Here is a 27739-nt window from a genome sequence, read left to right on the forward strand (position 1 = left end):
TCACAGATTTCTGACTAGTGATTTCAACCCCGATGTTCCCTGGATGAATTTCTGGTTTAGTTGACATTTAGGAGGCAATGGAGGTGGCATTATTTCACTGAGTTCAATAATATTTTTTGGAGGAGAAGGATTCAACTTATGTAAAGGTAATTTCTTCTTAGGCTCTTCTTTTTCTTTCAAAGGAGACTCTGTTAATATTTTATTTGCTACAGATATATTAAACGATATGGACTGGCTCTGCCCACCAGTAAGAGGTTCCAGTAGACTACGTAAATCTGATTTATGAATTTTTCTGTTCAGCTGATTTTTCTGCAATGATGTCAACAATGTGAGAGGTGGTGGTTTTAATTTTACTGATGTAAAAGACCCTGGTAACTGAGGATCCTCTTCATCACTCATCTCCATATCAACACTTTCAACTATGTTTCTATTATCTGGCAATGGAATTTTCCTAAAACAGATAAAAAAATTTATAAATCACAGATTAATTTCAATAATCATGAAATCAGTTTAGAAATGAACACCTAATAAAACTGGCCAATAATATCATGCATACATGCAGTGACTTCTTTGACTTGAAAAACATTTGAGGTCAATTATCATACATCATACAACCTGCCATCTCAGCAATTATAAAGATAAATAGTATATAATAATAATTTTTTTAAATAATTTTCATTAACCTTCATTTCCAGTAAAACTTTTATATAGTAAACAGATCTTCAACAAGTCTTACTAAACTAATTTTATTAATTTAATTAATAAATTATAAATCTTCCTAAAACAGATGCCCATTTAAAACAAGCTTTTTTTATATGGTCCCAAAATAATTGTTACATATAACCAAATCTATGTTATTTGGAATAAAATGAAAAAACAGAATTTGCCAAAAGTCTGTTCACAAAATTAAAGCCTACACTAAAACAGAATTTGGATCAAGATATTCAAGTTCCTCTCTTATCAATAATATAGCCCTTGATTATGGAAAGGTTTCAACTCTATATAGATTTCATAAAGACGGAGTAAACTTATTGTTTTAATGCTTCTAAAATGATGGTTTTTTTTTTTTTTTAATTTTACAAGTCAAAATACTGTTAAACAAAAACAAATTCCATTTTATAATTTGCACACTGAAACGGTTTTTTGTTATTATTATCAATAATAATAATAACTAGGAATTGACTTTGGTTATCAGTTTGTGTTTGCTACAATATAATCAGATTAAACAGCATTTAAGTAAAGGTACTTTTACATAAATTACACATATAAAAACTATGAAGGCCAACCAGAAAATGGTACCAATTTTATGATAAAAAGAAAATCTATCAAATTTTCTGACCGGGGCAATCCTGTATCATATTCCTCTGTTCCCAGTTCACCAAGATAGTAGTCACTGTTTTAAGTCTTATCATTCTCTCCCAAACATTTTCCTCCAAAAAAGGTCTTTCAGTTTGATAAACAAATGATAGCCACTAGGGGTCAGGTGAGGGGGTACAGGTTGGCTGGTTGAAAATTTCCTACTTCAGTTTTAAAAGCAACTGATGTATTTTCTTATTGGTATGAGACCATGAAATGTAACAGAGGAAACAAATGCTGCTAGACAACAGGCTTCTCTACAATTTCAAACAGTCTACCACAATTTTGTTACTGTTTTACAATGTGCATCAGTATTTACTTATGCTAAATGGACCATAAACTCAGCAAGGAAGGACGTTTTTGGTTCCAGAAGACAGTAGTCGTAACTATTCAAGTACAGACTCCTACTTAAATTTGTTTGGTTTGCATGGTGAACAAGGTAATCATATACTGAAGTTTACTCTCTGGTATAAAAATTCAGCTTTCATTCCCAAAAGGGTGATTGCACCCAAAATGAGCTAAATGTAGTATTTAGTTATTTCAGCAATTGAGAAGTTTTTCAAGGCAGCAGCTCAGAGGTAGAAAAGACAAAAACCAAAGGTTGTTCGCAAGATACAATGATAGGACCCTTACTCTAGTTTGTTGAATTCGATTCTTTGATGTGGTTCAGATTAATCAATGGGTTTGCATCATCACTTATACAGATGATGAGCTTTTGTTAGTTAAAGAAATTCATGGAGTGAGATTGAGTTCAGGGCTTCTCAGGCTTGTAACATATTCCAGTTGTGAAGATAACAGCATAAGATGGTGTTCAGCCCAGAGAAAACTATTATGATATTGCTCAAAGGGTGATGTATCAATGTCATGTCATCCAGTTAGGTATGTCCTGCTTCAGAAGTATCTACATGTTATCCTAGATGAGAATTTTCAATTCAAGAAGCTCTTTCAATATGTTGCCAAGAAAGTGTGATGCTGCTTTCTTTGGTATTTGTAGAGTAGCACAATTGGAGATAAAATTTTAGAACTAAGCATGATCTTTAAACAGTGTTTATGAGGCTATAATGCTGTATGCTGCACCTGTCTGGGCTCACCAAATGATGTCTGGGGAGCCCAGTGTCTCTTATAATTGTCAGTAATTGGTGGCTATACAACTGCCTCTTGCAAGGCAGTACTTGTTATTCCGGATGTTAAGACTACTGATATCCTTGCCACTGAGTGCTAACTACACTATGATGCCAAAAAAGATAGGCCCCACCTGACCTCCAAGCACAAATGAGAAATTGAGAACCAAGGTTTCTGTTTGAACAGAAACCCATTCCATCCTCAAGGTAGGTCAGATGGGATGAATCGTCTAATGGCTGTCACGTTCATGGTATTTTCCTGTAGAGTAGTCATCCTGTATATCTGTCCAAATTACAAGTCTGTATGTACTAGAGTAGTAAGGGAACTTGCAGGAATTAATGCTGATTTGCAAGTTATTTGGAAAACCTGATGGGAATCGAATATACTTACTTAGGTTTCTGACCCTGCAGAGGATGGCTGAAATTTGATGCTCTAATAGCTAGAGCAACCTGGGTGGCTAGGAACCTGCTTGGGTGCTTTCTTCGCCAAGATAAGCATTTTGGCATCAAACCCTGGTCAACTGAACTTATCATTTTTAGGATGAAGGTAGATTGTGTTAGGAACTCTGTGAAGACATTTGACTCACTCTCAAAAGTAGACCAGCACAGAGAGAGATGGTAAATACGTTTTGTTAGAATTTCATGAATTTCTTGTCTGACAAATTAAGAGTTGGATTTGGGTATCTATCTGTAGGACAAAATTGTTGTTGCAATCAACACTTGTTTAAGGGATATGGAATTAGAAATTAGATGTTTCTAGTAGATTGAAATGAATAAATTTTTTTGATAGTACATCTAGTTTGAAATTTAGTTATGGGAAATGGTTGTTTTGTGTTCATGTTAGATATAGGCGCGGAGATCGCATTTCCATAAACAGTTAATCAGTTAGTTGAAAGTACTACAAATTAAAGCAAGTGAGAGAAATTGGAAGAAGCCTAATACAAAGATGAGAGCAGAGTTGAGTAAACACACAGATGGAAATGTTTGCTGAGGCATTTGCATTTGCATCGGTGACATTCTGAGAGAGGCCAAACTGATGACAGTGTTATGTAATCAGATTTAGAAGCTCTAAACGATGACCTCCGGTAAAGCCCATCAGTGCTAGAAATAGAGAGAGTGGTGTGTGGCAACTGGGATTGTCATGGCAGGAATCTTCTCTTACAGGGGTCAAAATGTCATGATATGTGTAAAGAATTCATCTCCATCTTTTGCATAATGATTAAAAAATTACAATGCAGCATCTTAATGGGGATTTTTAAATGTTTAACACCAAGTCTGCAAGAAACCGCACCTTGCATAAATTTTTTTACAATTGAGATGAATAGTGACAATTCCATGGATAATGTTGGAAGAAGCAAATGAAAAATTTTCATTGATTTCATCAAATAAAATGCTGATCCTGTTAGAAGAATTCATCAACATAGTACAACAAATCATTTATAATGGTGTCTTCAGCATAAACTTCCTAGATTTAATGGCAAATACCATCAACCTTCAACAATACGGAAGGTATAGTAGAAGGAAAACCTTCTACATTAGCGATTTTACAGTCTTTTAGGACCTAAGATGTGCAATGCACTATCAAGAAATATTACAAACCTACAGAACAGAAAAAAGTTTTGGCATTATTTAAAATATGGGTAAAAATTTAGACAGTACATTTACAAAAACTGAATAAATAAATACATTGGATTATTGGACAACATTTTTTTGTTCTTATTAAAAAATAACTTAATTTTTTTTTAACCAACATAAAGAGGAATGTTCTGATAATTTAGCAAAATTACAATTATGTATTTTTTTTTCTGGATTAAATTTTATTATTATTATTATTGTATTTTTTTTTCTGTGAAAATAGATATATTGTGGATTACTTCTTGTACTAATTATATTTCCATACTTGGGGCTTAAAATCTAAACTGAAAGTTACTTCAAAATTTAATAATAATATTTACATTATGCATGTGAAAAATGAACATATCCACGTGTATATTTATTTATAAATCAATATTAATTGAATAGTGAATCCACCTAAGCGGTAAAATATACCAAAGTATTCAAATCTTAATAATCCAAAATATGAATCCAATTAAGCAATAAAATGCAACAAAATGTTCTTACCTTATTTTGATCCATTATTTAATTGTAAATTAATATGGATTAAATTATTAAATAGAAACAGAGCTATGAAATGTTAAATAAAGTCTGAATGCTACACACTTTTATTTGCATACATTATTGTTGTATACAATACAATAATAATCTATTACATATATTACTGATGTACACGATACATCAATAATAGCATCAATTACAAAAATGGAAAATGTATATGATTCAGACCTTTTTTTTAAATAATTTAGATTGAAATATATACAAAAAGTCGAAACTTTAAACCAAACTACACTATAAATCTTTTATTTTGTAAAAAAATTATAAAACAAAATTAACAATCCACAATAAGTAAAAGAAAAATAATTAAAAGCTTACTTAAAAGCAGTGAATTAAGTTAATCAAGTTACATAATAATAAAAAATATAAAACTTTCATATTAATAACCGATTATAAAAATGAGATATTTAAACAAAATTTCATTTTATAAATTTGCCAATTAACTTGTAAAAATTATCTGGGTGTTTCAGAAAGTAACCTCCATTGTAGCTTAGCGCTACTAGTAATGTTAGTGGTGCCACTACTGAAACATCAGCGTACTCTCTGAATAAGTGCGCTTCCAGCTGTGTTAGTGTGAGCCGTGTACTTCAGCGCGTTTGCTTGTTATAACCTAAAAACATGAGCACTGCAATAAAAAATCCTACAAAATACAAGGTACATGCTATCATAAGATTTCTTTAGCACAAAATGTTTTGCATCAGACATCCATCATCAGTTATGTACTGTGAATGGCCCAAACGTTATGAATGACGCGATGTAGTGTGGCAATGGGTATGATTTTTTAAAAACTGTACCCTCTTTTTGGATACATGGATGTTTGTTTGAAAGACAAACATCCAGGAAGAAGAGAAGTGTGTTAGGCTTTCTATAATGTGAATGATCTTTTCAGTGAAACTGATGAAAAAATGCATCAAAATCGAAGATTTAACATCTCTGAACTTTCTGAACAATTCCCGCACATTTCTTGTATGGATTTGTACAAGATTGTCACCAATAAATTAGGCTACTGGAAGTTCTGTGCTTGGTTCCAAAAAATGCTCACAGAGATTCATCGAACCAAACAAATGGGCTCTGAATTAGACTTCCTTTCAAACTATGACATGGAAGGAGAAAGTTTTTTAAAGAGAACTGTGACCGGGGGCGAAACTTCAGTGGCCTACATGAACACCAAAACAAAACAATCGATGGCCTGCAGCCATTACCAGTTCTCCATGTATACCAAAAAAACCAGCCAAACTTTGCCAACGAGGAAGGTTACAGCTACGGTTTTTTGAAATGCCAAGAAAGTTCATCCAGTCCATTTTATAGAACATGGTATGACAATTACTGCAGCAGTCTACTGTGAAACTTGGAAAAAACTTAAGCAAGCCATTCAGAACAAATGTTGCAGTATGCTGTCATCCGATGTGTTGTTTTTCCATGACAACACTCGTCCTAAAAGCGCTCAAGAACTTCTGATCAATTCAAATGGGACATTTTTGTTCATTCCCCTAACAGCCCAAACTTGATATAAAGTGATTTTCTTCTCTTCACTCACATGAAGAAATGGCTTGCATCGCAGCACTTTGATAATGATGACGAATTTCAAAATGCCGTGAAAGGTTGGCTAGGTACTCAGGCGACTGAATTTTATGAAGGGAAGATATTTGTAAATTAGTGAAGCGCTATGACAAATTCTTGAGTCTAAATGGTGAGCATGTTGAAAAATGGTTAAAGTTGTAATTTTAAGTTGTATATAATAAAATATTTTTATTTATACAGGTTTTTTATATGTAGGTTACTTTCCAAATCATCCTCATACTTATAAAAGTAATAACGGTAATATTTTACCATTGGAGAAGAAATCAGAAAGAAATATTTGCTAACAATAACGCAAAAACAAAGCATTTCTGAAACTATATTTATAGAATAAGTAAACGACATGAATCCTTCCCATTATTCAGAGGCCTTAAGAACTTGCCACTGCGTCATATATATTTCTATAGAATACTAATGACATATTATTAAGGCTGTAAACAGGATAGGATCCTTGGTACTCTGGCTATGAGGCCTTTGCGGCAAGCAGTTAGACTAGTTCCTCCTAGGCCAAGAATTGAATTATTTAAACATTTTTATTCATAGTTCCAAAAACATTTAATCACTTACCCAGGGAATTTAAATCCATAGAAGACTCTAAAAGGTTTTCACTATCATTTTATGATTGGTTGTTGTCAAATGAAGATCTAGAGAGTTTTTTTAATTGATTGGCCTGTGATTGTGGGTGGAATCAATGACTCTAAAATTTTCATATTTTTATTAATTTTTATTTTTGTTATTATTTTTGTTTCAATTTTTTATCTAGGATTAATTTCATTTTCAATTTTATCACTGTATTCTTGTATTGTATTTATGGTTCTGATTTATTTAATCTGTATGCATGTACATTTATTTAATCTTATCACTAGCTGCAATTTTAGTACTGCAAGATCTGTATTGTGTAATTATTTTTTATATTCACTTGGAAATCCATACTTGACCATTATTCAATAAATGGTTAGTTTATTATTTTGCTCATTGAAAAATAATGGATGTTAACAAACAATACAATTATTACTATAAGGAGTACCTAGTTCCACAAGATTATGTAAAAATTGTTTACTTTTATTATTTTATATTGTTTGGTTGTATGTCTACTAAGCTTATGTATTAAGAATTTATAACTAAATAATTTTATTTTCATTTGTAATCTGTTTATTTTGTGGAATAAAGATTATTATTATTATTAATTCTTTTCTTTACTCTCACCAGCCTAACATATCTTGGAATTATTTTTATTTCCTCATGAGCAATATAATAATATGAAAATCATAGAAATTTCAGATTTATTTGAAAATTAATAAGTTGTTCAAGCAGGAATATATTTTTAATTAGTTATAGAGAAAGTGACCAAGTCATCACAGAGGTATTCCTTTGATGACTCATACTTTTCAATTTTTTTAATTTTTTTAATTGAATTAAGGGTAAAATAATAATGTATTAAACGTAGTAACGTAAGTATTTTTGTAGAATAAAATTAACAAATTTATCATTAATGCAAAAAAAAAATGTTTATATCTTTTTATAATGTTACAAGCTGGTTTATGCTTTGATTTTATTGTTATTTCTTTCTTTTACTGTAAGTGAGCTAGAAAAGCTTTAAAACAAATATTATATGTTTTGTTTTAGAAATAAAATATAATTTACTTTACTACACTAAGCTGTTTAATTAATTATAGGAAAGCAAAAGAAGTAAATGGTAATAATTCAAATACAAGACGAGATAAACAATTTCTGATGTCATTCTATTTACAGCCTCTGAATCACCAACAATAAGTTAACAAAATTTTAAAGAATTGATTAGGTTATATACATAATAACCCAAGGACTTTCACTAATCAGATGAATAGCTCTTACAATATTCCAGTTAGTGATTTTTAATTTTATGTTTGTATGTTAAATGATTTCTTGGAATGTGTCCTCAGAAAAATTTCCAAGTCTTAAAATGTGATTTTGCATCCTACACCTTCTATACAATCTAGCAAAACTTTCTCTGTTCTATTTTGTTTTTGTTAAAAAAGTACATTAAAATTGTTTGTTTTTTTAGAAAGTAAGGTAAAAACTTGGGTTGTGACCTTATCTACTACTCCCAGATACTGAATTACATCTATTTGATTTCCTAGTAAAACTCCACTTTCAAGATTTGATTATTTTCGAGAATTTTCTTTTCTTCATGATTATAATCTATGTATAATATTATCATTTTTTTGTTGTAGAATAAAATATTGCAGCACAGTTATAAACTAAAATTGGACATTCTTCATTCTATTTCATTTCCTTCTGTATCTTTACAGGTCTAATGGAAGCTAGTGTTCTTATTTTTTTTCATTTGGTTTTAAAAAACTTGATAAAACATGAAAAAAAAATTACATACCATAACAATTTTAAACTTGTTTCATAAATATACATAGTAAGAAAACCCATGTCATTCAAACAAAGAATGATACACGCAATGAAAAAAGTTGGATCATGTAACATACACCATAAAAGCACTGAAAAATATACAACAAAGTGAACAGAAACTAACAAGATGAACAGTTCCCTCACCAAAAACCCTGTTGGGTTAACAAAGTAAGAATTGGTCACAAAAGAAGATGAAAACATTAAAAAAAAGTAACAATAACAGCTCAGGGCTAGAAAGAGGTCACAGGGTAAAAGAAGAAGTCAAGGAAAAATGATCATTATAATAAAGTGTGAGCTTTAGTGCTTACAAAACATTTTGGTTTGTAAAATTGGCATACAATTTTGTATGCCAATTATAGTAAAACAATTTAGTCTAACGAATAAATGTAAGGAAAAGATGTATATTGGTAATTACTTAAAATAATTATTAAAAATATTTATTAACTTAAAAATATTAACTTACTATATTATAAATAATAAATAGTATTAAAATCACATTATTCTAAATTCATCGTAAACTTTTCACTATGATTCCCATTGCTAATCTCACCATAACTGCTGTGTAACAGCAATATTTTCTTCAAAAATTCATTAATTTTTTGATAAACTACAAAATTCTCTTACAATGAATGTAAATTTTGGAACTCACAGCAGAGTATCCAAATAAAAAAAATAACCCAAAAATCTAAAAATAAGACTACTGCTACTAAACAAGTTGTATTTAACCTCGTGCAAATATACTTCGTTCAGAGAAATTATTACTAAAGATAAAATTGTATTAAATTTTAAAATTAATTATTACCTATAATCAACATCAACAGGTTGTGGTTGCCATTGGTTATTGTCATTATTCAACGGAGAACCAGTCAGACTTATAAGATTTCTGTGGTCAATTTCAACTGCTGGTGGAGGCCTCAGCACATCGTCTTCACTACTATCTTCTGGTACTGGAATTTCATAGTCCAATGAGTTTCCAAAACCCTCTTTACAACCTGGTGGTGAATTAACACCTTCTCCCCAACTTGCCTAAACAAAAGTAATGGTAAGTTAATATGAAAAAAGAAACCTAAGAAAGGAAAAATAAAATATCTTAGCCATCTAAACAAACCTCATGTTACCAATTTGCTTTTCCATAATCTCACAGGCTAATATTTTAATATATCACATTTGCTATTTTATTATTCTATTAAACCAGATCACCAGTGGTGATACGTTATAAGCTGAACTCTCTAAAATGATTAAGCACAAAAAAGTAATAAAAAGTAAATTCTTATAAATTAGGATTAGCTACAATGATTAGACAATAGCATATTGGTTATTTACTGTAAATAAAAATGGTAATACAATGTTATCTTTAATGATAAGACAATCTTTTATTTGAAAGCAGGCAAAAATTTATTTATTTTAAATAAAAAAATATATATATATAAAAACAGAAAAAATACCAACAGCAATGAAAATTTAATCTCAACTTGAAATTGCTTTGAAGTAGGGAAATAGTTATAATTAGAGGCTTTTCAGTAGGAAATCAAAAACACCCAATAACTGTAAATAAAAAAAGTACAGCTGCTAAATTAAGCTACGTTAATGGTCGAATAAGAAAATAAATAATAGCATTACCTTATTTACTTTTTTAAATTATGTAGATTATTTCATTTTCAAAATGTAAGTACAAATTTAATAAGCAAGTGAACTATTAATTTATACAATGAATTACTCTTTAATTTACTAATCAAGACATACACACAGGTACTTTTGATACCTGCTGCATGCTCTATTGGGGACTGCAAGTTCACACACCCGTATATAAAAACTATATATATATATATAAAAATCCCCTACACTAATAAAATATTTGAATTTTCAGAAAATTTATATAAAATTCAATTTTTATATAAACAATTAAATAATAATAAATTATAACATTTTTAATATTATTAAAAATAGTTATTATTAATATTATATATATATATATATATATATATATATAAAATTTATAAATAAATATATATACATATAAAATATAAACAAATAAACATCTAAATCCACCAGTTACAGTTCAATAAAAGGTAAGAATACTTGCCTATTTGTCTGTAGCACTTACAGAGCTTAACTCCATCATTAGCAGACCAATTTTTGTAAAATTCAAAATTATAAATAAAATATATAGTTAAAAATAGTTTTTTTTTTTAAAAAAAAAACCATAGTTAAAATGTGAGATAGTTTATTTAACCATGGTGTGAACATAAGTTTTAAATATGATAATAGTATATACATCATACTAATAATAATTTTAAAATTTTAACTTTTTTTTTACAAAAATAACTATATTTTATTTATAATTATGTGTATTCTTAAAAATGTCTCTGATGCTGATGGCACTGCAGACATATAAGTGAGTGTTCTTACCTTTTATTGAACTGTGCATTTAGATATTTATGAGGGTCATTGATATGTAAACCAGAATTGTTCTGTGTGGATTGAGGAACAGCAGTAAATGTGGTAGGGCACTGTGGGTAGTAAGGTGGATATGTGTGGAGGGGAACAACTGGCCAGCCACATTCGTAGGTAACATTCCTGTCAGTAGCAGAATATCTGAGCAGGAGGTATCATCATCAGTTGTGTAACGAATTAGCATCTTTTGAGCAAAACTTAGCATTTTTTGCCAACAAAGGTGTCAAATTCTCTGAAATTTTGACTCAACTCTAGGCACAGTTTGGAGATGCTACCCTGTCAAATGTTTAACCGAGCCAAAAAATTTTGAGGTGGCTGTGATGCAGTGGAGAACAAAAGTCACGAATATAATCTGCAGACCATTGTCAATGATTCAGGAAGTTCATGACCTTGTGGAAGATGACTGTCACTGAAATTACATCAGAGGCGGGTGAAAGTGTTGGGAGTGTGCATATAATGTTGTCAGACACTCTTGGATGCCCACTGGGCTGGTTTAGTGGTTAACTCATTGCAAATTAGTTGATGTCGAAGTTGAGAGTTCTAAGGTTCAAATCCTAGTAAAGGCAGTTACTTTTATACAGATTTGAATACTAGATTGTAGATACCAGTGTTATTTGGAGGTTGGGTTTCAATTAACCACACATCTCAGGAACTGTCGACCTGAGACTGTACAAGACTACCCTTCATTCACATTCATATATATCATCCTACGAAGTAATACATTACAGTGGTTCCAGAGGCTAAACAGAAAAAAGAGAGACACTCTTGGATACAAAAAAGTGTTGGCAAGGTAGGTTTCACGTATGGGTATGTGTGGGTTCCATGAGACATAGAGAAATGTCCGAAAAGATATCTGTCAACAGCTTATGAATTGCTTTGAGGTGAAGGGAGGCATTTAATGGCCGTACTGTGACCTGCGACGAAATGTGAGTTCACAACTGCACCCCATAAAACAAAAGAACAGTATGGAGTGTTGGAAAAGTGAGAGGAGCACTATCAAGGCCATAAAACACTTCTCAGCTGGAAAATTTCTGGTAACTGTCTTTTGGTAACTAAAAAGGTATGCTGCTGATTTACTAACTGCATGAACGAAGAACCGTAAATTCGGCATATTACTGCCAATTGTTAGATGATGTCAGGGCTGCTCATAGCAACAAACAGTGCCGGCAACAGATTCACAACATCCTCCTACTCCATGGCAACTCAAGACTCACGATAAACTCACTAAATTCATTGGACACTTCTTCAACACCCACAGAAAAGTCCAAACTTGTCACCAAGTGATTTCTACATGTTTGGTATGCTGAAAGAAGCTTTAGGAGAGGAAAGATTTAAAGACTATGCCGCAGTCGAGCATGCATGTGTGCAATTGGTTGCTGAGGCAGCCATCATGTTTTTTTGATGAAGGAATCAGGAAGTTACCTATCCAGTGGAGAAAATGTGTTCCTATTGAAGGAAACTATTTAGAAAAATAAGGTATTTATTTGTAATTTTATCTAATATTAATGAAGCTCTAAACTATATTTGAATGACCCTCGTATTACTAATTGTTTGATATAGTGTTATACAATGTTCAAAATACACACACACACATATATATATATACACATAAAAAAATTCTGTATTTTTTAAAAATTGGATAATAAATGAAATAAATAAATTCAGAGGATTAAATTCTATTTATTATTAGAAAATTAAGACAGATTTGTGGGAGCAGGCATCCCATAGAATTTTATCATAGGCCCCATTTTATATCTCACATATAGATCAATTAATTAGTAACTAGTTTAATTCAAGGTAATTCTACTTACTTTATATGAAAATAGATAATGTACAGACATAACTGAACAACGATACACCAATCATCTGTTCAGGTAAAGCTTTATATCTGCAGATCACGAACTGTCACTTTTATAATGAGTCTACAAGCAATGTACATATAAGTAGAAATTGACTGAGCAAGAAAAATTTTCCTGAATTTTAAAATAAATATAACAAGAATACAATTTACAACATACACATCAACAATAACACACCAAATGAAAATGTTAGCAGTGAATTTCTGTGGATTACCACAGACAAATATTTTCACAGGATAGATACATTAATGACTTCTATGATGTGTATTTGATGTATATGAAACATAGGTTACACGGTGATGCAAGATAACAAACGATGTGATGATGCGGAATATAAAGATTGTCTAATTTTTACATTCCGAGCAGTGTTATTTCAACAATAATAAAGAAGGGTAACCTTAATACTAAAATAGAGGAAATAAAAATCAACTTTTCAAACTCAAATCTTCAACTGAAATTGTAGTAGCCAGAACAATCAATATAATAGTGGCTGAAGTTCTGTATTGTGATAAAAACTCTTTTAGTTATGCTAATTAGTATGGTATAAGCAGCTATCAAGTTTTATTTCATTAAAAATTATTAGTCAGAAAAATTAAATTTAAAAAAAATAACTTCTTTGACAAAAAAAAAGATATTAAATATAATTTAAAAAAATTGTTTCCTTTTAAATTAACAAAAATTATTTAAATTTAACACACCCAATCCCTTGCACACGCACGGATAGCCCAAGTTTTTATATTTGGCCTTTAAATGACTGCAAGGCTACATTCACACAGGGTATTTCACACATTCCAATCTGTTTGGATTCGATGCTTGGTATCTTCTTTAGTATTTCTATGGCATTTTATTAGCAGTACTGGAATAAAGAATGTTCTTATTTGTTTGCCCACAGCTTAGGTGTAACATCAATGTAATTTTATCATTTGCTTTTAATTACATTATTTTTTTAATGTATTTAAGCGCTATTCATTATTTTCGATAAGTCATAATAATTCATTGTTTAGTTGCTTTTCAATATTTTGTTACTAAACAATGCAAGGACTATTTACATTCGCACGATTAGATTTTTGTATTTTATAAATAATCACAATTTTATTGTGAATAAAAAGATTGATGCAGAATATTCATGTCTGGTTAACAGTAATAGCACATTATGAGTTGGTACCTGATAGCATTCCTACGGGATCTATCCTTGGGCAAATATTATTTCTGATTTATGTAAATGACTCGCCGAACTCAATATGTCTGTTGAGGCCAATTACCTTTGCTGAAAATACTACAATGGCTTTTACAAATCTAAATTATTCCATTTTCTCCAATTTAGTTACTATTGATCTTATCAAAATGAATGAATGGTTTTTGGCTAATGGCTCGCTACTTAATTCCAATGAAACACAAGCAACAAGGTTTCAATTGAATCATGGAACAGTTACTGATACCCCATTGAAATTTTCAAGCTCTGCTTATTTTTTGGGTCTCACAACTGATGATGCCCTTACTTGGAAGGTCTAGGTCCAATCTCTGTCATCTAAATTAAACTGGACTTTTTCAGTTGTACTTACACTGTCATGTATAATGAACAAGAGAATTCTATTGATGATGTATTAAAACATATGTATATTCCCTTTTAAATTATGTTGTTATTTCTTGGGGTAATTCTGTTAATAGCAAAAAAGATTTTATTATTCATAAAAAGATCATTCATGTGATTTGTCAACTATACTTGGCGATTCATGAGAGTTCTTTAAGATATTTTAGAACCCTCACTCTTCTATCATTTATATTTTCCAGGACTGTACTATTTACTGAAGATAAGCTATCATCAGAACTGAAACATAACTCCGACTTTCATACTTGTAACACCAGGCACAAAAATGTCCTGTCCTCTCCAAACAACAGGAAATTTTACGCATAAAAAAAGATGCTGGGTACTGATTTCACAGTATATCTTGAACAATATTACTGTATCTATTTTTTTCAAACATTAATAAACATATATGCTAAAAAATTACACTAATGAACTAATCTATATTTTCAATAAACAATGAATAAGTAAACAAGAAAATGTACTGCAGCTAAACAATTTTTAAAAACATCATCTGTAGTCGATTGCCTGCCGTCTTTTATTAGGTCATTAATAAATCTCAAATAGTCATAATGTTAATGAAAATCTCCAACGTTAAGTTGGAGTTTCATTTCTTAGGGCTTCTCATTCTTCCTATTTGATCTTACCGGTAGAATTTCTTAGCAAACACGTCTATTGTCTTCACTCGCTTCTTCTTATATAACTTTCGATGTAGAAGATGCTTCATAAGTATCTTTCTCCACGCGTTTTACACAACACTTCCACAATCATTTACTACCATCCATTTGCATGATAAAAGAAGTCATCTTTTTTTCATATCCAGAGGCTGTATACTTTTTCCAAAGATTCTTCTGCAATTATACCTTCTCAGCTTATAGCGGGAGAAAAATAATAATAGCAGTCAAGTGGGGATTCCAATAAACAGAATATTTTTAGATTATTTATACCGGTTGGTGAGGTCTTTGAAAAAATTATAAAATTAACCATTTTATACACGATTATAAAAAATGTGGCCATTGTATGTTTGTATAAAACAGCGACTGCTTTGACATACTAGAAAAAACGGACGGTTATGTACAAAAAACTTAATAGAAATTTCTTTTTGTAAGGTGTCAACAAATCAGCTGTATATAAGTAAGAAATTATATACTAATTGAATACCACAGAAACTTACCGGTTTACCAGCCCATAAGCTTGTTAAAGACCGGGGAAGTGAAACTGTTATTAAGAACAGTTCTTATTACAAAAATTACTTTTAAGAAGATTTAGAGACAAAGCGTTAAATTTTAAAATTACCAAAACTTTTATTCTGTGATTAGTTTTCAATATTTAGTTGAACTGTACTGAATGACTACATTAGTTCATTAAATTAAATTTATGAGGGATAGGGTGCCTGGGTTTACCCAGCAGCTATCTCAGCCTTGTTTGGTTTTTACACAATCCCTAATTAGGAAACAGTTCATAAACATGGAGTATCACGACCCCATAAAAAAGAGGCTCCTCTTCCAGAAATCTAGAAACCGCTAATATAATATCACAAATGGAACCGGCAAGAGAAGAATAAAGGAAATAATCAACTCACAGCAACTGTCTCTGATCACAATAGTTTACCTTCTTCCACAAGACTATTAAGAGGTTATACTTTTGTAATGGGATATTACATAGTTATAAAATATTTCTCATAATGTATGGAGCATTTCACATTTTTCTTGTTTTCACTCAACAATGTAGATATTCCATCATATCCCTGGAATGTTGAGCGGGTTAAATTATATAAAAATACACAAAAAAAAAGGACATAATATTTAGTAATTAATTTTTTTAAGATAGTGTAATCTGAACACATGTTTATCATTTGGAAGGGAAAACTTATAACTCATTCACTGTCAAAAAAAAAAAAAATCCCACATCAGCCATAAATGACAAAATATATCATTTTTAACAGTATACCTAACTTATTGACTACAAAGAACACTTTTAATCAAATTATTAAATCGTAAGTATTTTCTTTCGATGTAATATATTGTATTCTGTCAAAAAAAAATGTTATTTAAAGTCAAGTTACTATCTGACCACAGTCAAATTTGTTTTAGACCTATATCACAGTTTTGGTTGATGAATGAAGATATTTTCAAATTTTAAAAATAATTATTTTTTTTAATTTTAAATTAAATTTTTCATACAGGTTTGCAGTATTTACATTTTTCACATGTTAGAAAAGTAGGAGTCATTATTAATGGCAATACATACTGCTAAAACGGTACAATGAATCAAGCCTTGTCGCTCTCTTTGTTTACTGTATTTAGAACAGAATAGAAGCAATATTATTCATAGCATTTGCTTAAAAAAGAAAAAAAAATTCATTTTACTAAAATCAATTTGATATATTAATAAGAGAAGGACTGATTAAAACCATTAAATTAGATAGTGCTAAAAGTTTGAATTACAAGTAGTATTTTTATATGTTCATGACAGTGAATGGGTTAATCAATCGGGACATAAAATATAGCTACTTGTGAACACTCGTGTAATAATAAACACATATAAAAGCTGTATTCAGTGGTAGTCATGTAATAATAGGAGATGGTATCAAAATTCAAGAAAAGAATCCACACTGACAGTGTTAAGTAAAAGTAATAAAAACTGATTAAAATGACTCGTGACTAAATAAAATAATCATTTTGTTAAATGAGTTCAAACAATAAATACCTGTGAATCACTCCACGAAGGAAATTTAGGAGGAAGGTTTGAATTCAAAAGTTTTTCTTGGAAATTTTCATCGATATTTGGTGGAGGTACTGAAGTATCAATTACAGGAGTGTCTATACCAGGCGGTTCAATTTCATTGGATGTAACTCTATTCGCTTGAGTGTTGTCTTGCGATGGCATTAAGGACTTTAAAAAATCAGCTAAACTGAATCCAGTATCATTCTTTGTAGATGATATCACCTCTATTGGTTTACCCTTCACAAAATAACATACAACAAAAATTAAAATTTAAAAAAATAAAAATACAAAACAATATGATTAATTTTCCAAAAATCTCAAAATATAGAATTAAACGTATGAAAGTGAATTAAATGACAAAAAAAAATCTTACTACTTATTATAATCCTGTTTTAATATATAGAATAAGAGTAATAACAATGTTATTTAATTTTTTTTACTACAGAATTACAGTAATCCCTTGATCTATACGAATTCAAATTTTCTATTAACACCATTGTTATATGCTTTAATTTTTTTTTTTATTATATATAATAAATTGTTTACAATTACAATAGTCAAATGAAAAGAAAAAATCTGGGAATTTTGGAAAATATTTAACATTAAATCCTCTGAAAATGTAATCACAATTACATTTGGCTATATACTGAATATTTTGAGGTAATTAAAAAACAACCATCAATTATTTCCTTAAAAACCATTTATATTTTATAAAACACCATTTTCTTGTTAACCAGAAAATGGTTAACCTAATTTCTAATGAAATTAATTAATGACAATTAATAAAATTGTTCTCCCACTATGAATCATAAGACCTTGCCGACAGTGAGGGAGCATGAGTGCTCAGTAATACAGATTAGCTGGACCGAAGGTGTAACCATATCAGAGAGGTGTTTGAGAGCCAGACTAAGGAAAGATTCCTGAAAGAGGGCAGCATCTCTTTCAGTAGTTGTTAATGGTGTACATCAGCAGCACTTAAACAGCCATATCGTCACTCAATCTTCTGATTACTGCATAGCTGAAGCTGTGCAGTACTCAGCTCAATGGAAAACTACAGCTGTTTTTTTTTTCAAGGAAATGCAGCTCTCTGCTTTTTCATTTAAAAGAGATGGAAGCGCCTTCCTTGGTAAAATATTCGGGAGGTAAATTAGTCCCCCATTCAGATCTTTGGGTGGGTACTACTAAAGTAGGGGTCATCAGAAAATTAAAAAATAACATTCTACGAGTCAGAGCATGGAATGTTAAGACGCCTAAAAAAGTATGGAAGGTTAGAAAATTTAAAGTAGGTTAAATGTAGATGTAGTAGGAATTAGCGAGGTTTGGTGGGAAGGGAAAAACGACTTTTACTCAGGTGATTTTAGAACAATTAACTCAGCGTCAAACAAAGGGCAGGCAAGAAGAGTATATTTCATAATGAAAAAGAATATACGGCAGACGGTAGAGTATCTCAAAAAATTTAGCAATAGAATCATTATAATCAGGATAAAATCAAAATCTACGCCGACAACAATTGTTAATGTCTATATCCCTACAAGTGCCCAAGATGACAATGAGTTAGAGTGCGTAGAGAAATTGATTAAACAATTAAACATATAGAAGGAGATGAAAATTTAATAATAACTGGAGATTGGAATGCAAGCATCGGAAAATGCAAGAAAGGAAATATTGTGGGCGAGTTTGGGTGGGCAAAAAAAAAAATGAGAGGGGACTGATTTATTGAGTTTTGCACAAAGTATAGTTTAGTAATTGCTAACACTCAGTCTAAAAGTCATAATAGAAGAATAGTGGAAAAAGCTGGGCGATATTGCAAGATATCACATAAATTATATGATGGTTAAGCAAAGTTTTAGAAATCAACTCGTCGACTGCAATGCATATCTCCAGGAGCAGACATTGATAGCTACCATAATTTAGTGGTAATAAAATGGAATGGGTTTAAAAACCTCAAGAAAAGGTGCCAGATGAATTGCTGGAATTTAGAGAAGCTTGAGGAAGAGGAAGTAAAGAAGATCTGTGAAGAGGACATTGCAACAGGTCTTAGTAAAAAAGATAAGGTAGAAAATACAGAAGAAGAATGGAAGAATGTTAAAAAGGAAATACTTTTTGAAATCTTTTGAATCTTGGAGAGCTGCAACAAAATTGATGACTAAAAAAATTGTTACTCTTTTGAAGAGTATTGAGTTTTACAAATTAATGTGTAGAACATAAAACGCTTGTTAAGAATTTATGTTGATGCTTGTTCTGAATTATTGCTTAAAAGTTTTTTTTTGGATAGTGGACTGCATAAATAATGGTTATGAATACCAATTGTAAATATATAAGATTTGTATTTTAATCACAATTTGAAGTTTATAAGTATACACACACAAAGTCTAATAAAGTATACATTGAATGCGTAGGAATATAGACTAAAAAGAATGCACATTTCAATATATGACACAGGGAGTATAAAACACCAACACAATGATTCTCCAGACACATACTGCTGAAGACCAGCAACACTCACTTCCACATGAAACTAACCCTCCATCATGAGCGTGCACATACACACACACATGCACATGCACACACATACACAAACCCTAACATAACTGAACTTCTGCCCTCCTTAAAATGCTTAAGCCAAACACAGCACTGTGTTCGACTCATGCAGTCATCCTTGTATGATTGGTTAAGCATTTAGAATGTTTCCGTGAAAGTTTCCCCAGTTTTATGCAAAATTTCACGGAGGCGCATTGTTCCTCCAACTCCTTCATTTTTGCTTTCCACTAATCTGATGAGCAGCTTATGCATGACCTCACTCAACTGATAGTTCTCAATAACTAACGCATAGATCAGAACCCAGTAAAAGACAATATGTTAGCAAGATATGCAGCTAGGTATGCACGGTGGTCGGAGTATGCAATTTAAAAAGTTCAGCCAGTTTTTGAACAAACATCGTATATTCAGCTGCTAGAATGCAATTTGCTTACTATTTATTCATATAATATCGTATAAGTAAGAAACAGAATAACACAACTTTGAACACAAAAAATATTTTGAGACTTATGGTCAGTTTTATATTTATTAACAGTCAATTTATTTAGTTAAATAAATAATTAACAAATAATTAATTTAATAAAATTACATTAATTTTATTTATTTAATTCCATTTAAATAATTATAATAATCATTACCATAAAACTATGAAAAGTTTTTTAATATTGAACTTGGTGACTTTTTCATTTCACAATATTCTCTTGAATTAAATAAAATTCAATTTACACAATAACACTGTAAATGTATTTATTCATGCAAGGTAAGGAATTTAGTTTACAAATGCAGTACAAAAAATGTTACTTTCACTAATTTCTCGTGCAAAGACATTTCTTGCACTACTAAGATCTTCATAACAGTTATCTTTCAACTTTTCACTAAATTCAATACACTACAACAGGAACTAAAACTAATGGAAAACCTTAATGTAAAATATATACTTAAAAGAGCTAATATTACTGGACTATTGTTAGAATGGTGATTTGTTTTTGTACCATCATAATAACAGAATGGCTGCTCTGATTTCTATTAGTAATCAATCATTTTTATAACAAATATATACAAGTGACCAAGGAAACAAAACACTCTGGAAAAATAGAACGTCAACCTATAACCTGTATTTCTCAAACTGAAAACCAAAATTATTCAACATACATCAAGCGGAGAATCAAATAAATCTTGAAAATAGAACCGAACGTTAAAATTATTAAAACAGAATTTAAATATAGATTGTAAAATATTATTTTGTTTAATTTTCATGAATATTTCCAGCACAAGTTGCTTTTGTTATCTATTTTGGTATAAGTCGTACTTCTTATTGGATTTTACTTAACAATTTTCTAAGATGAATTAGCTGATATTACTAAATTTTTATCTGTTAAAATATCAAAAGAGCATGTACGTTAAAAAAAAAAGACCACATTAGCAAAAAAAAAAATGTTGTTTCACCATGACAATGCACTAGCACATTTCATCAGTCATCACAATAGCTAATATCAATGAACTAAAGTTCAAATTGCTTGCTCATCTGTTGTATTCACCAGATTTAGCACCCAGAGACTTATTTCATAATCTCAAAAAATGCTTTCATGGACAACAATTTAAAAGAAATGAAAAAGATACAGATGCTGTTAAGTTGGTATTTTGAGGAGCTTGACAAATAGCATAATAAAAATGGTAAAACTAAATTAAAGCAGCGGTAGGAAAGATGTATTAGCTTTGTGGAGATTACATTGAAAAATAAAACCAAAAACATGCTGTTTTCTTCCCTCCCTTGTAGTTCTAATAGATCATTTAAAATGAATAAATTTCGTTACAGATATCTAGAGTACTGGTGCTTATAAAAAACTTAAACCAGAAACACATGGAACTATGTTTTGCTTCAACTCAACTATTTAAATGTTCAGAAAGAAATGTTTTAAACAGTCTATAATTCACAAAAAAAAATAAAAACAAATCTTTTAATTTAATTAGTAACTGTTCAATTTTATAGTAACATATCATACTAAGCTTTTCTACATGCATTTAGGAAAGGAGATACAGATAATACTGTAATTGTAAATTACCTCTTTTGAGACGTAACTAGATGACAATTCATCAGAAAGGCTATCATCAGCTAGATTTTCAGGAGGTGGGGATGCTGGTGTATCAAGATCGTTTTTCCCTACATCATGTGGAGGATCATTTTTCTGTAACAAAAACAATACATTACTATTATTATTAACAGCACAAAAAATTTATATGATTAAAAAGTTTTATTCGAGTAGATAAATATTATGCCAATATAAATAAACCATTGATAGAAACTGAAAAAATAAGTCCCATTTTATTGATTATGCCAATTGTCTAAAATTAACAAATCTTTTACAAGTTTTCACAAGGACTGAAACACTGACAGAACTTAAACTGGACGTCAACATTATTACGAATATTTGCAGTCCACCACTTGCTATATTAAATTATTTTTTTATAAATGCGCATTAGCTGTGATAAATACAGTTGTTTATGATAAATCTTGTCCGATCAACAAAGGATCACGATCATTCTATCATATATAATCTTTTGTTGTTATTCATGATATCTCATGCGGATTAGATATTATGCTGATAATAGACCTTTATATTGCTGTTATTTATTTTGATTCTACGCTACATCCAAGAAGTCCCACATCCCACCCAGCAATTAACATGTTGCTACTGTTTTGAAAGTAACACAGCATTTGGTTCCTAAGAAATAATTTGTTTGCTATGAATGGTATCCTTGCTCTCATGATTGTGATTGAAGCTCTCCAATCTTGAAGTTGTGCTGTGTGGAGCAGATTCATCCATTCTCGTGTTTCAGTTACAAATCGTGGCTGATGAACTTTCTCTTTGTTATAATTTCTAACTTGATCCTTTCTCATTTTGTCCATCCTCTTTTAGATGCTTTACTTATTTTGCTTTCCTATTTATTTCTCAAAGTCACACAGTACTTAAGAAGAAACAGACTGATTTTTTTCTAATAAATATACTTTTCATTATTAAATATATATATTATATAACTGTATAAATGTTACTCATTTTACAAATATAATATACAAACTTTAGTAGATTAAATTCTAACTTTTTTAATTCGATCATCTCCTCTTCTTTCAGTCTCTTCTTTTATTATACCATTTTCATGAATTATTATTCCTAAATACTAGTAACTTAAAATCTATTCTAGTGTTACATCTTTCTACTTTATAATCAATTCCTCATTCTCACATCCAATCCTGATTACTTTAATACTCCCAACGATAACTTTTATTCTTCTACGTTGTAACCCTACTCTAATACTGCTTCCTGAACATTGTTTAGTTTCTTCTTAAACAATATGATGTCATCTGCATAAAAAGAAATTGTATTACACTAGTTTTAAATTGCAATTTCCAATTGTATAACACTTAATTCCTCTTTTGCCATTAAATTCATGAAACTAAAAAAAGTGAGCTCAAAATGTCATCTTATATCATTCCTTTTTCCAATCAAAATTTTCTGTTTTCTTTACTATTGATTATGATTCTACAATTTTTAAATGAACCCTGGGAGCATATCCAGAAAAGGTTTTGGATCCGGCAAATAGAGTGATAATGTGCAAAGTTGTCTAATATTTGCATTGTAGCTAGTTGAAATCATTCAAGAAAACACATCAAAATACTCACACTTCAACTCTAAAACTTGATTTACAAAAAAGCCACACCTTACTCCTCCTAAGCCAAGTAGCCCAGCAAAAGGTTGGATAGCCAACCCTTGCACAAAACAGAGTCAAGGACTTTGTTAAAGGCTGTAAGATTTGTTCTTCAGATTTCTGTTATCATCAGAACTATGCTGGATAAAAAACCAGGTCAGCAAATTCTTGTCTTGACAGTTATAAAACAACCTGAATATCTCAGGTACATAAACAAGGATAAGTTGAAAAATTCAAAGTTATTCGGGAGAAATTATAAACTTTGGTATTATTATACATTTAGGATTGACTCATAAGTATATCAACAAGATCAATAACACAAATTAGGATTTATTGTTACAAATTCTGCTAATTTTTCCAAAATTGAAGTAATTATAACATTATTTAATTTTTTAATGAGAAGTAAACTACAAAATTTATTTATTTATAATCCTAATATAAATTACGAATAATTAAATAATTCAAAACAAAATGCTTTGGTATTTGAATTAAAGATATTATCTATCGCTGTACATAATTTTTCTGTTATTAAAGAAATGAATTTAATTTTCCACATTTTTATTTTATGAATAAATAAATCTTTAATCCTTTATTTTTTTTTATTATTATATTTTTATCTTGCACAACATAAGATGATAGCTTTTAATGAAAACGGTTCATACAGCAAACCAGGTGCCAATTAGCCCAGAAGCTCAAAATAAAATGAATTTTAATAAACATAAAGCTGAATTCAATGGTTTTATCAAAAAAATAATTAACATTATAAAGAAAAGAATTGACAAAACATTGAGCAAATACAGCAAAACAACTTTAGTTTCTCAAACATGGTACTGCTGATAAATTAAATGAATAAATTAACAATTAATATAATCCACCTTAACAGCATGTTGATATGTACTCTAGATCTTTCGGCTTACATGGAAGCCATCATCAGGATTTAAAATTAGTACATAAGTCAAAAGTTTAAAAAATCATAGTTAAAATTTAAAAACGGTCATGACTGTCCCTGTCCTAAAACAACTTTACTTAAAAATAATTGAGCAGCAGGATTGCAGAAAATGTGGACAAAAATTGCATATTAGCCCCGTTTATATGACAGCAAGGTAAAAAGATCTTTAAAAATCTCAACTTTAATGTTCGGCTAGGTCTATGAAATTAGCCTCTGTCCTTCAAAAGCACTAAGATAAATACAACCATGTCAAAAGAGCAGAGCATATACAAATTAATTTGTAAGGAAAATAATTTTAATTTGGTATATACAGAGCAAACTAAAAGAAAGACTGAGAATATAATAATAGATTGGCTTATTACTGATATAAGACCAGAGAGATTAGCTTAGTCCAGAATTTCCTAGAAACTGGTCACATAATTATTTATTATTATAAAATTAAATACTGAAAAATGCCTGCAATAAACTGGATGGGAAACTTACTTTATCCACAATGTTGTGAAAAATTCATTGCTGAATAACAACTGCCAACACCCTTTACCAATGTTAAATTTATAAAAAAAAATGTACTTTTTCTTTTTTATTGGTTTTACCAATGTAAATATTATTATATTTGTCGCACTTAATTTTGTACATTCCTCTTAATTTATCTCTATTTTTTTATTACTGTTATTTTTTAAATATTTAGTAATGTGATTTTTTGGTTTATATGCTTTTTTATATCTATTTTATCATATATGTTGATAATTTCTTTATCATTTTATTTGTATAATTGTATTTAGATATAAACTAGTACAATTTTTTTTCTTTTTTTCTAGCTGAACACATTAATTACTATTATAAGAAATATTTGTCTTCAAAATTACTTTTGAGTATGAGAGTCTTCAAAATTACTATGAGTATTAAATATGAGAATAAGTGTTAACAAACAGAAGGCTTACCAATGGGATCACCTATATTTGCTATTATGTTGAAATATCAATGTCTGCAATCAGTAATAGTTAGTGATTGATATAAATATAAAATACCAAGATTAGTCCAAGCAACAGCATTTTTTTCTTCATTCAAAATTGACTGAATAAAACAATGCTGAGCCAATGGTTTTTCATTAATTTCTGTAACATCAAATAAAACAATCACAATTACAACACTTTTATCAATAAAACACATTATCATAATATGTTAATAAACATAATAAATGCCCTTTCAAATTCCTAGTCAAATCTTATCTAATAAAGTTCACAAGATTTAAATCAGAGTCTAGTGATAACAAATCACTAGACAAATTTTATCAAATTAGTAAATGGCAAAACTTAGGACTAGCCTTCTGTAATACTCCTCCATTATTTTCATCCACATTACCCATTAGAATTATTTTTCTTAGATCTCTATAAACTTAATTTCTAAAAATAGGTTTGTGATGTTACTCCCAAAGTTTCCATTATAAGGAAATATTGAGGATCATATTTCATAAATTGTGTTGTTACTTTTTTACAGCTAATCTAAATTTGACCACTTAAGATCTGATTATCTTATATTTGCTTCCAGAGATTAAAATGTATTAAAATCCTTCCTATTTCTTTCTTACTTAAGTGTTCTAAATAGTGGTATCCGACTTTGGGTCATACATTTCGTCAAAATGAAGGGGTGTATACTTCTTGGTAATTTTTTTGTCTTCAGTTATTTGACAGTTATTTGATGCAGCTCTCCAAGATTCCCTATCTAGTGCTAGTCGTTTCATTTCGGTATACCCCCTACATCCTACATCCCTAATAATTTGTTTTACATATTCCAAATGTTGCCTGCTTGCACAATTTTCCCCTTCTACCTGTCTCTCCAATATTAAAACGACTATTACAGAATGCCTTAATATGTGGTAGTTTCTTCATCGATTTGCTTCAACACCTCTTCATTTTTCACTTTATCCACTCATCTGATTTTTAACATTCTCCTACAGCACCGCATTTCAAAAGTTTCTAATCTTGTCTTCTCAGGTACTTTAATCATCCAAGTTTCACTACCATATAAAGCTACACTCCATACATATACTTTCAAGAATTCTTTACTGACGTTTAAATTAATTTTTGATGTAAACAAATTATATATCTGAATGAAGACTAGTTTCGTCTGTGCCATTCAGCATTTTATATCACTCCTGCTTCATCCATCTTAGTAATTCTACTTCTGAAATAACAAAATTCTTCTACATCCATAATCTTTTCTTATTTTTATATTGTTCTTGTTTATTTTCATGTGGTAGTTCTTGTGTAGGACTTCATCCATGCCGTTCATTCCTCCTTCTAAATCTTTTTTACACTCAGCTGGAATTACTATATCAACAAATCGTAGCATCTTTATCTTTTCACCTTGTACTGTTACTCTGGATTTAAATTGTTCTTTAACTTCATTAATTGCTAGTTCTATGTAAAGATTAAAAAGATAACTAGGATTGAGAACATCCTTGTCAGACTCCCTATTTTATTACAGCTTCTTTCTTATATTCTTAAATTATTACTGTTGCTGTTTGGTTCCTGTAAATGTTAGCAAGTGTTCTTCTATCTCTGTACATGAACCCTAATTTTTTAAAAATTCTGAACATTTTATTCCAGTCTACATCATTGAAGGCCTTTTCTAGGTCTATAAATGCCAAGTATGTTGGTTTGTTTTTCTTTAATCTTCCATCTACTATTAATCTGAGCCCTAAAATTGCTTCTCTTGTCCCTATAATTTCCCTGAAATCAAACTGGTCTTCTCCTAACACTTTTTCCACTCTTCTCTCAATTTTTCTGTACAGAATTCTAGTTAAGATTTTTGATGCATGATTAGTTAAGCTAATTATTCTGTATTCTACACATTTATCCGCTCCTGCCTTGGTATCATGACTATAATACACACCAGTTTGTATAATCTATCTATCGCTTCCTCTCCTGCACTGCGCAGTAATTCTGCAGATATTCGTCTACTACAGGAGTCTTTCTGCCGTTCAAATTTTTTAATGCTCTCTTAAATTCATATCTAAGTATTGTTTCTTCCCTTTCATCCTCTTCTTCCTCTATAACACCATTTACTAATTCATTTCCTCCGTATAACTCTTCAATATATTCCACCCAACTATCAATCTTTCCTTTCGTATTATAAATCGGTGTTACCATCTTTGTTTAAGATATAACTGGATTTTAATTTACGTACCACAAAATTCTCCTTAATTTTCCTGTATCCTTCATCTATTTCGCCAATTATCATTTCTCTTCCCACTTCTCACAAATTCACTCTTCTTTCACTAGTTTGCTCTTCC

General features: G+C 30.1%; 2 protein-coding genes across 2 annotated transcripts in view; both read right to left on the minus strand.

Annotated features, from left to right (window-relative positions):
* Positions 1-25392, minus strand: LOC142326265 (uncharacterized). The gene is made up of 5 exons (XM_075368599.1): positions 25386-25392; positions 21854-21976; positions 17235-17489; positions 9430-9653; positions 1-451 (listed from the first exon to the last, which is right to left on the minus strand). The coding sequence occupies exons 3-5, from the start codon at positions 17412-17414 to the stop codon at positions 1-3; spliced, it is 855 nt and encodes a 284-aa protein (XP_075224714.1). The 5' UTR covers positions 17415-17489; positions 21854-21976; positions 25386-25392.
* Positions 25386-27739, minus strand: part of LOC142326260 (superkiller complex protein 3-like) — a 31557-nt gene continuing 29203 nt past the window's right edge. The window contains exon 10 of the mRNA XM_075368581.1: positions 25386-25559. Within this exon, the coding sequence (XP_075224696.1) occupies positions 25423-25559 (137 nt within the window). The 3' untranslated portion in view covers positions 25386-25422. The remainder of the gene's footprint in view (positions 25560-27739) is intronic.

The sequence above is a fragment of the Lycorma delicatula genome, chromosome 6, assembly GCF_047948215.1.
Source record: "Lycorma delicatula isolate Av1 chromosome 6, ASM4794821v1, whole genome shotgun sequence".
Lineage (NCBI taxonomy): Eukaryota > Metazoa > Arthropoda > Insecta > Hemiptera > Fulgoridae > Lycorma > Lycorma delicatula.

Excerpts from the sequence above, each read along its gene's own strand:
- LOC142326265 (XM_075368599.1), bottom strand. The coding sequence starts at position 17,414 with ATGCCATCGCAAGACAACACTCAAGCGAATAGAGTTACATCCAATGAA. Across the intron at positions 9,654-17,234 it reads CTTCGTGGAGTGATTCACAG|GCAAGTTGGGGAGAAGGTGT; the intron begins GTATTTATTGTT and ends ACTTTTGTTTAG. Across the intron at positions 452-9,429 it reads CCTGTTGATGTTGATTATAG|GAAAATTCCATTGCCAGATA; the intron begins GTAATAATTAAT and ends TATCTGTTTTAG.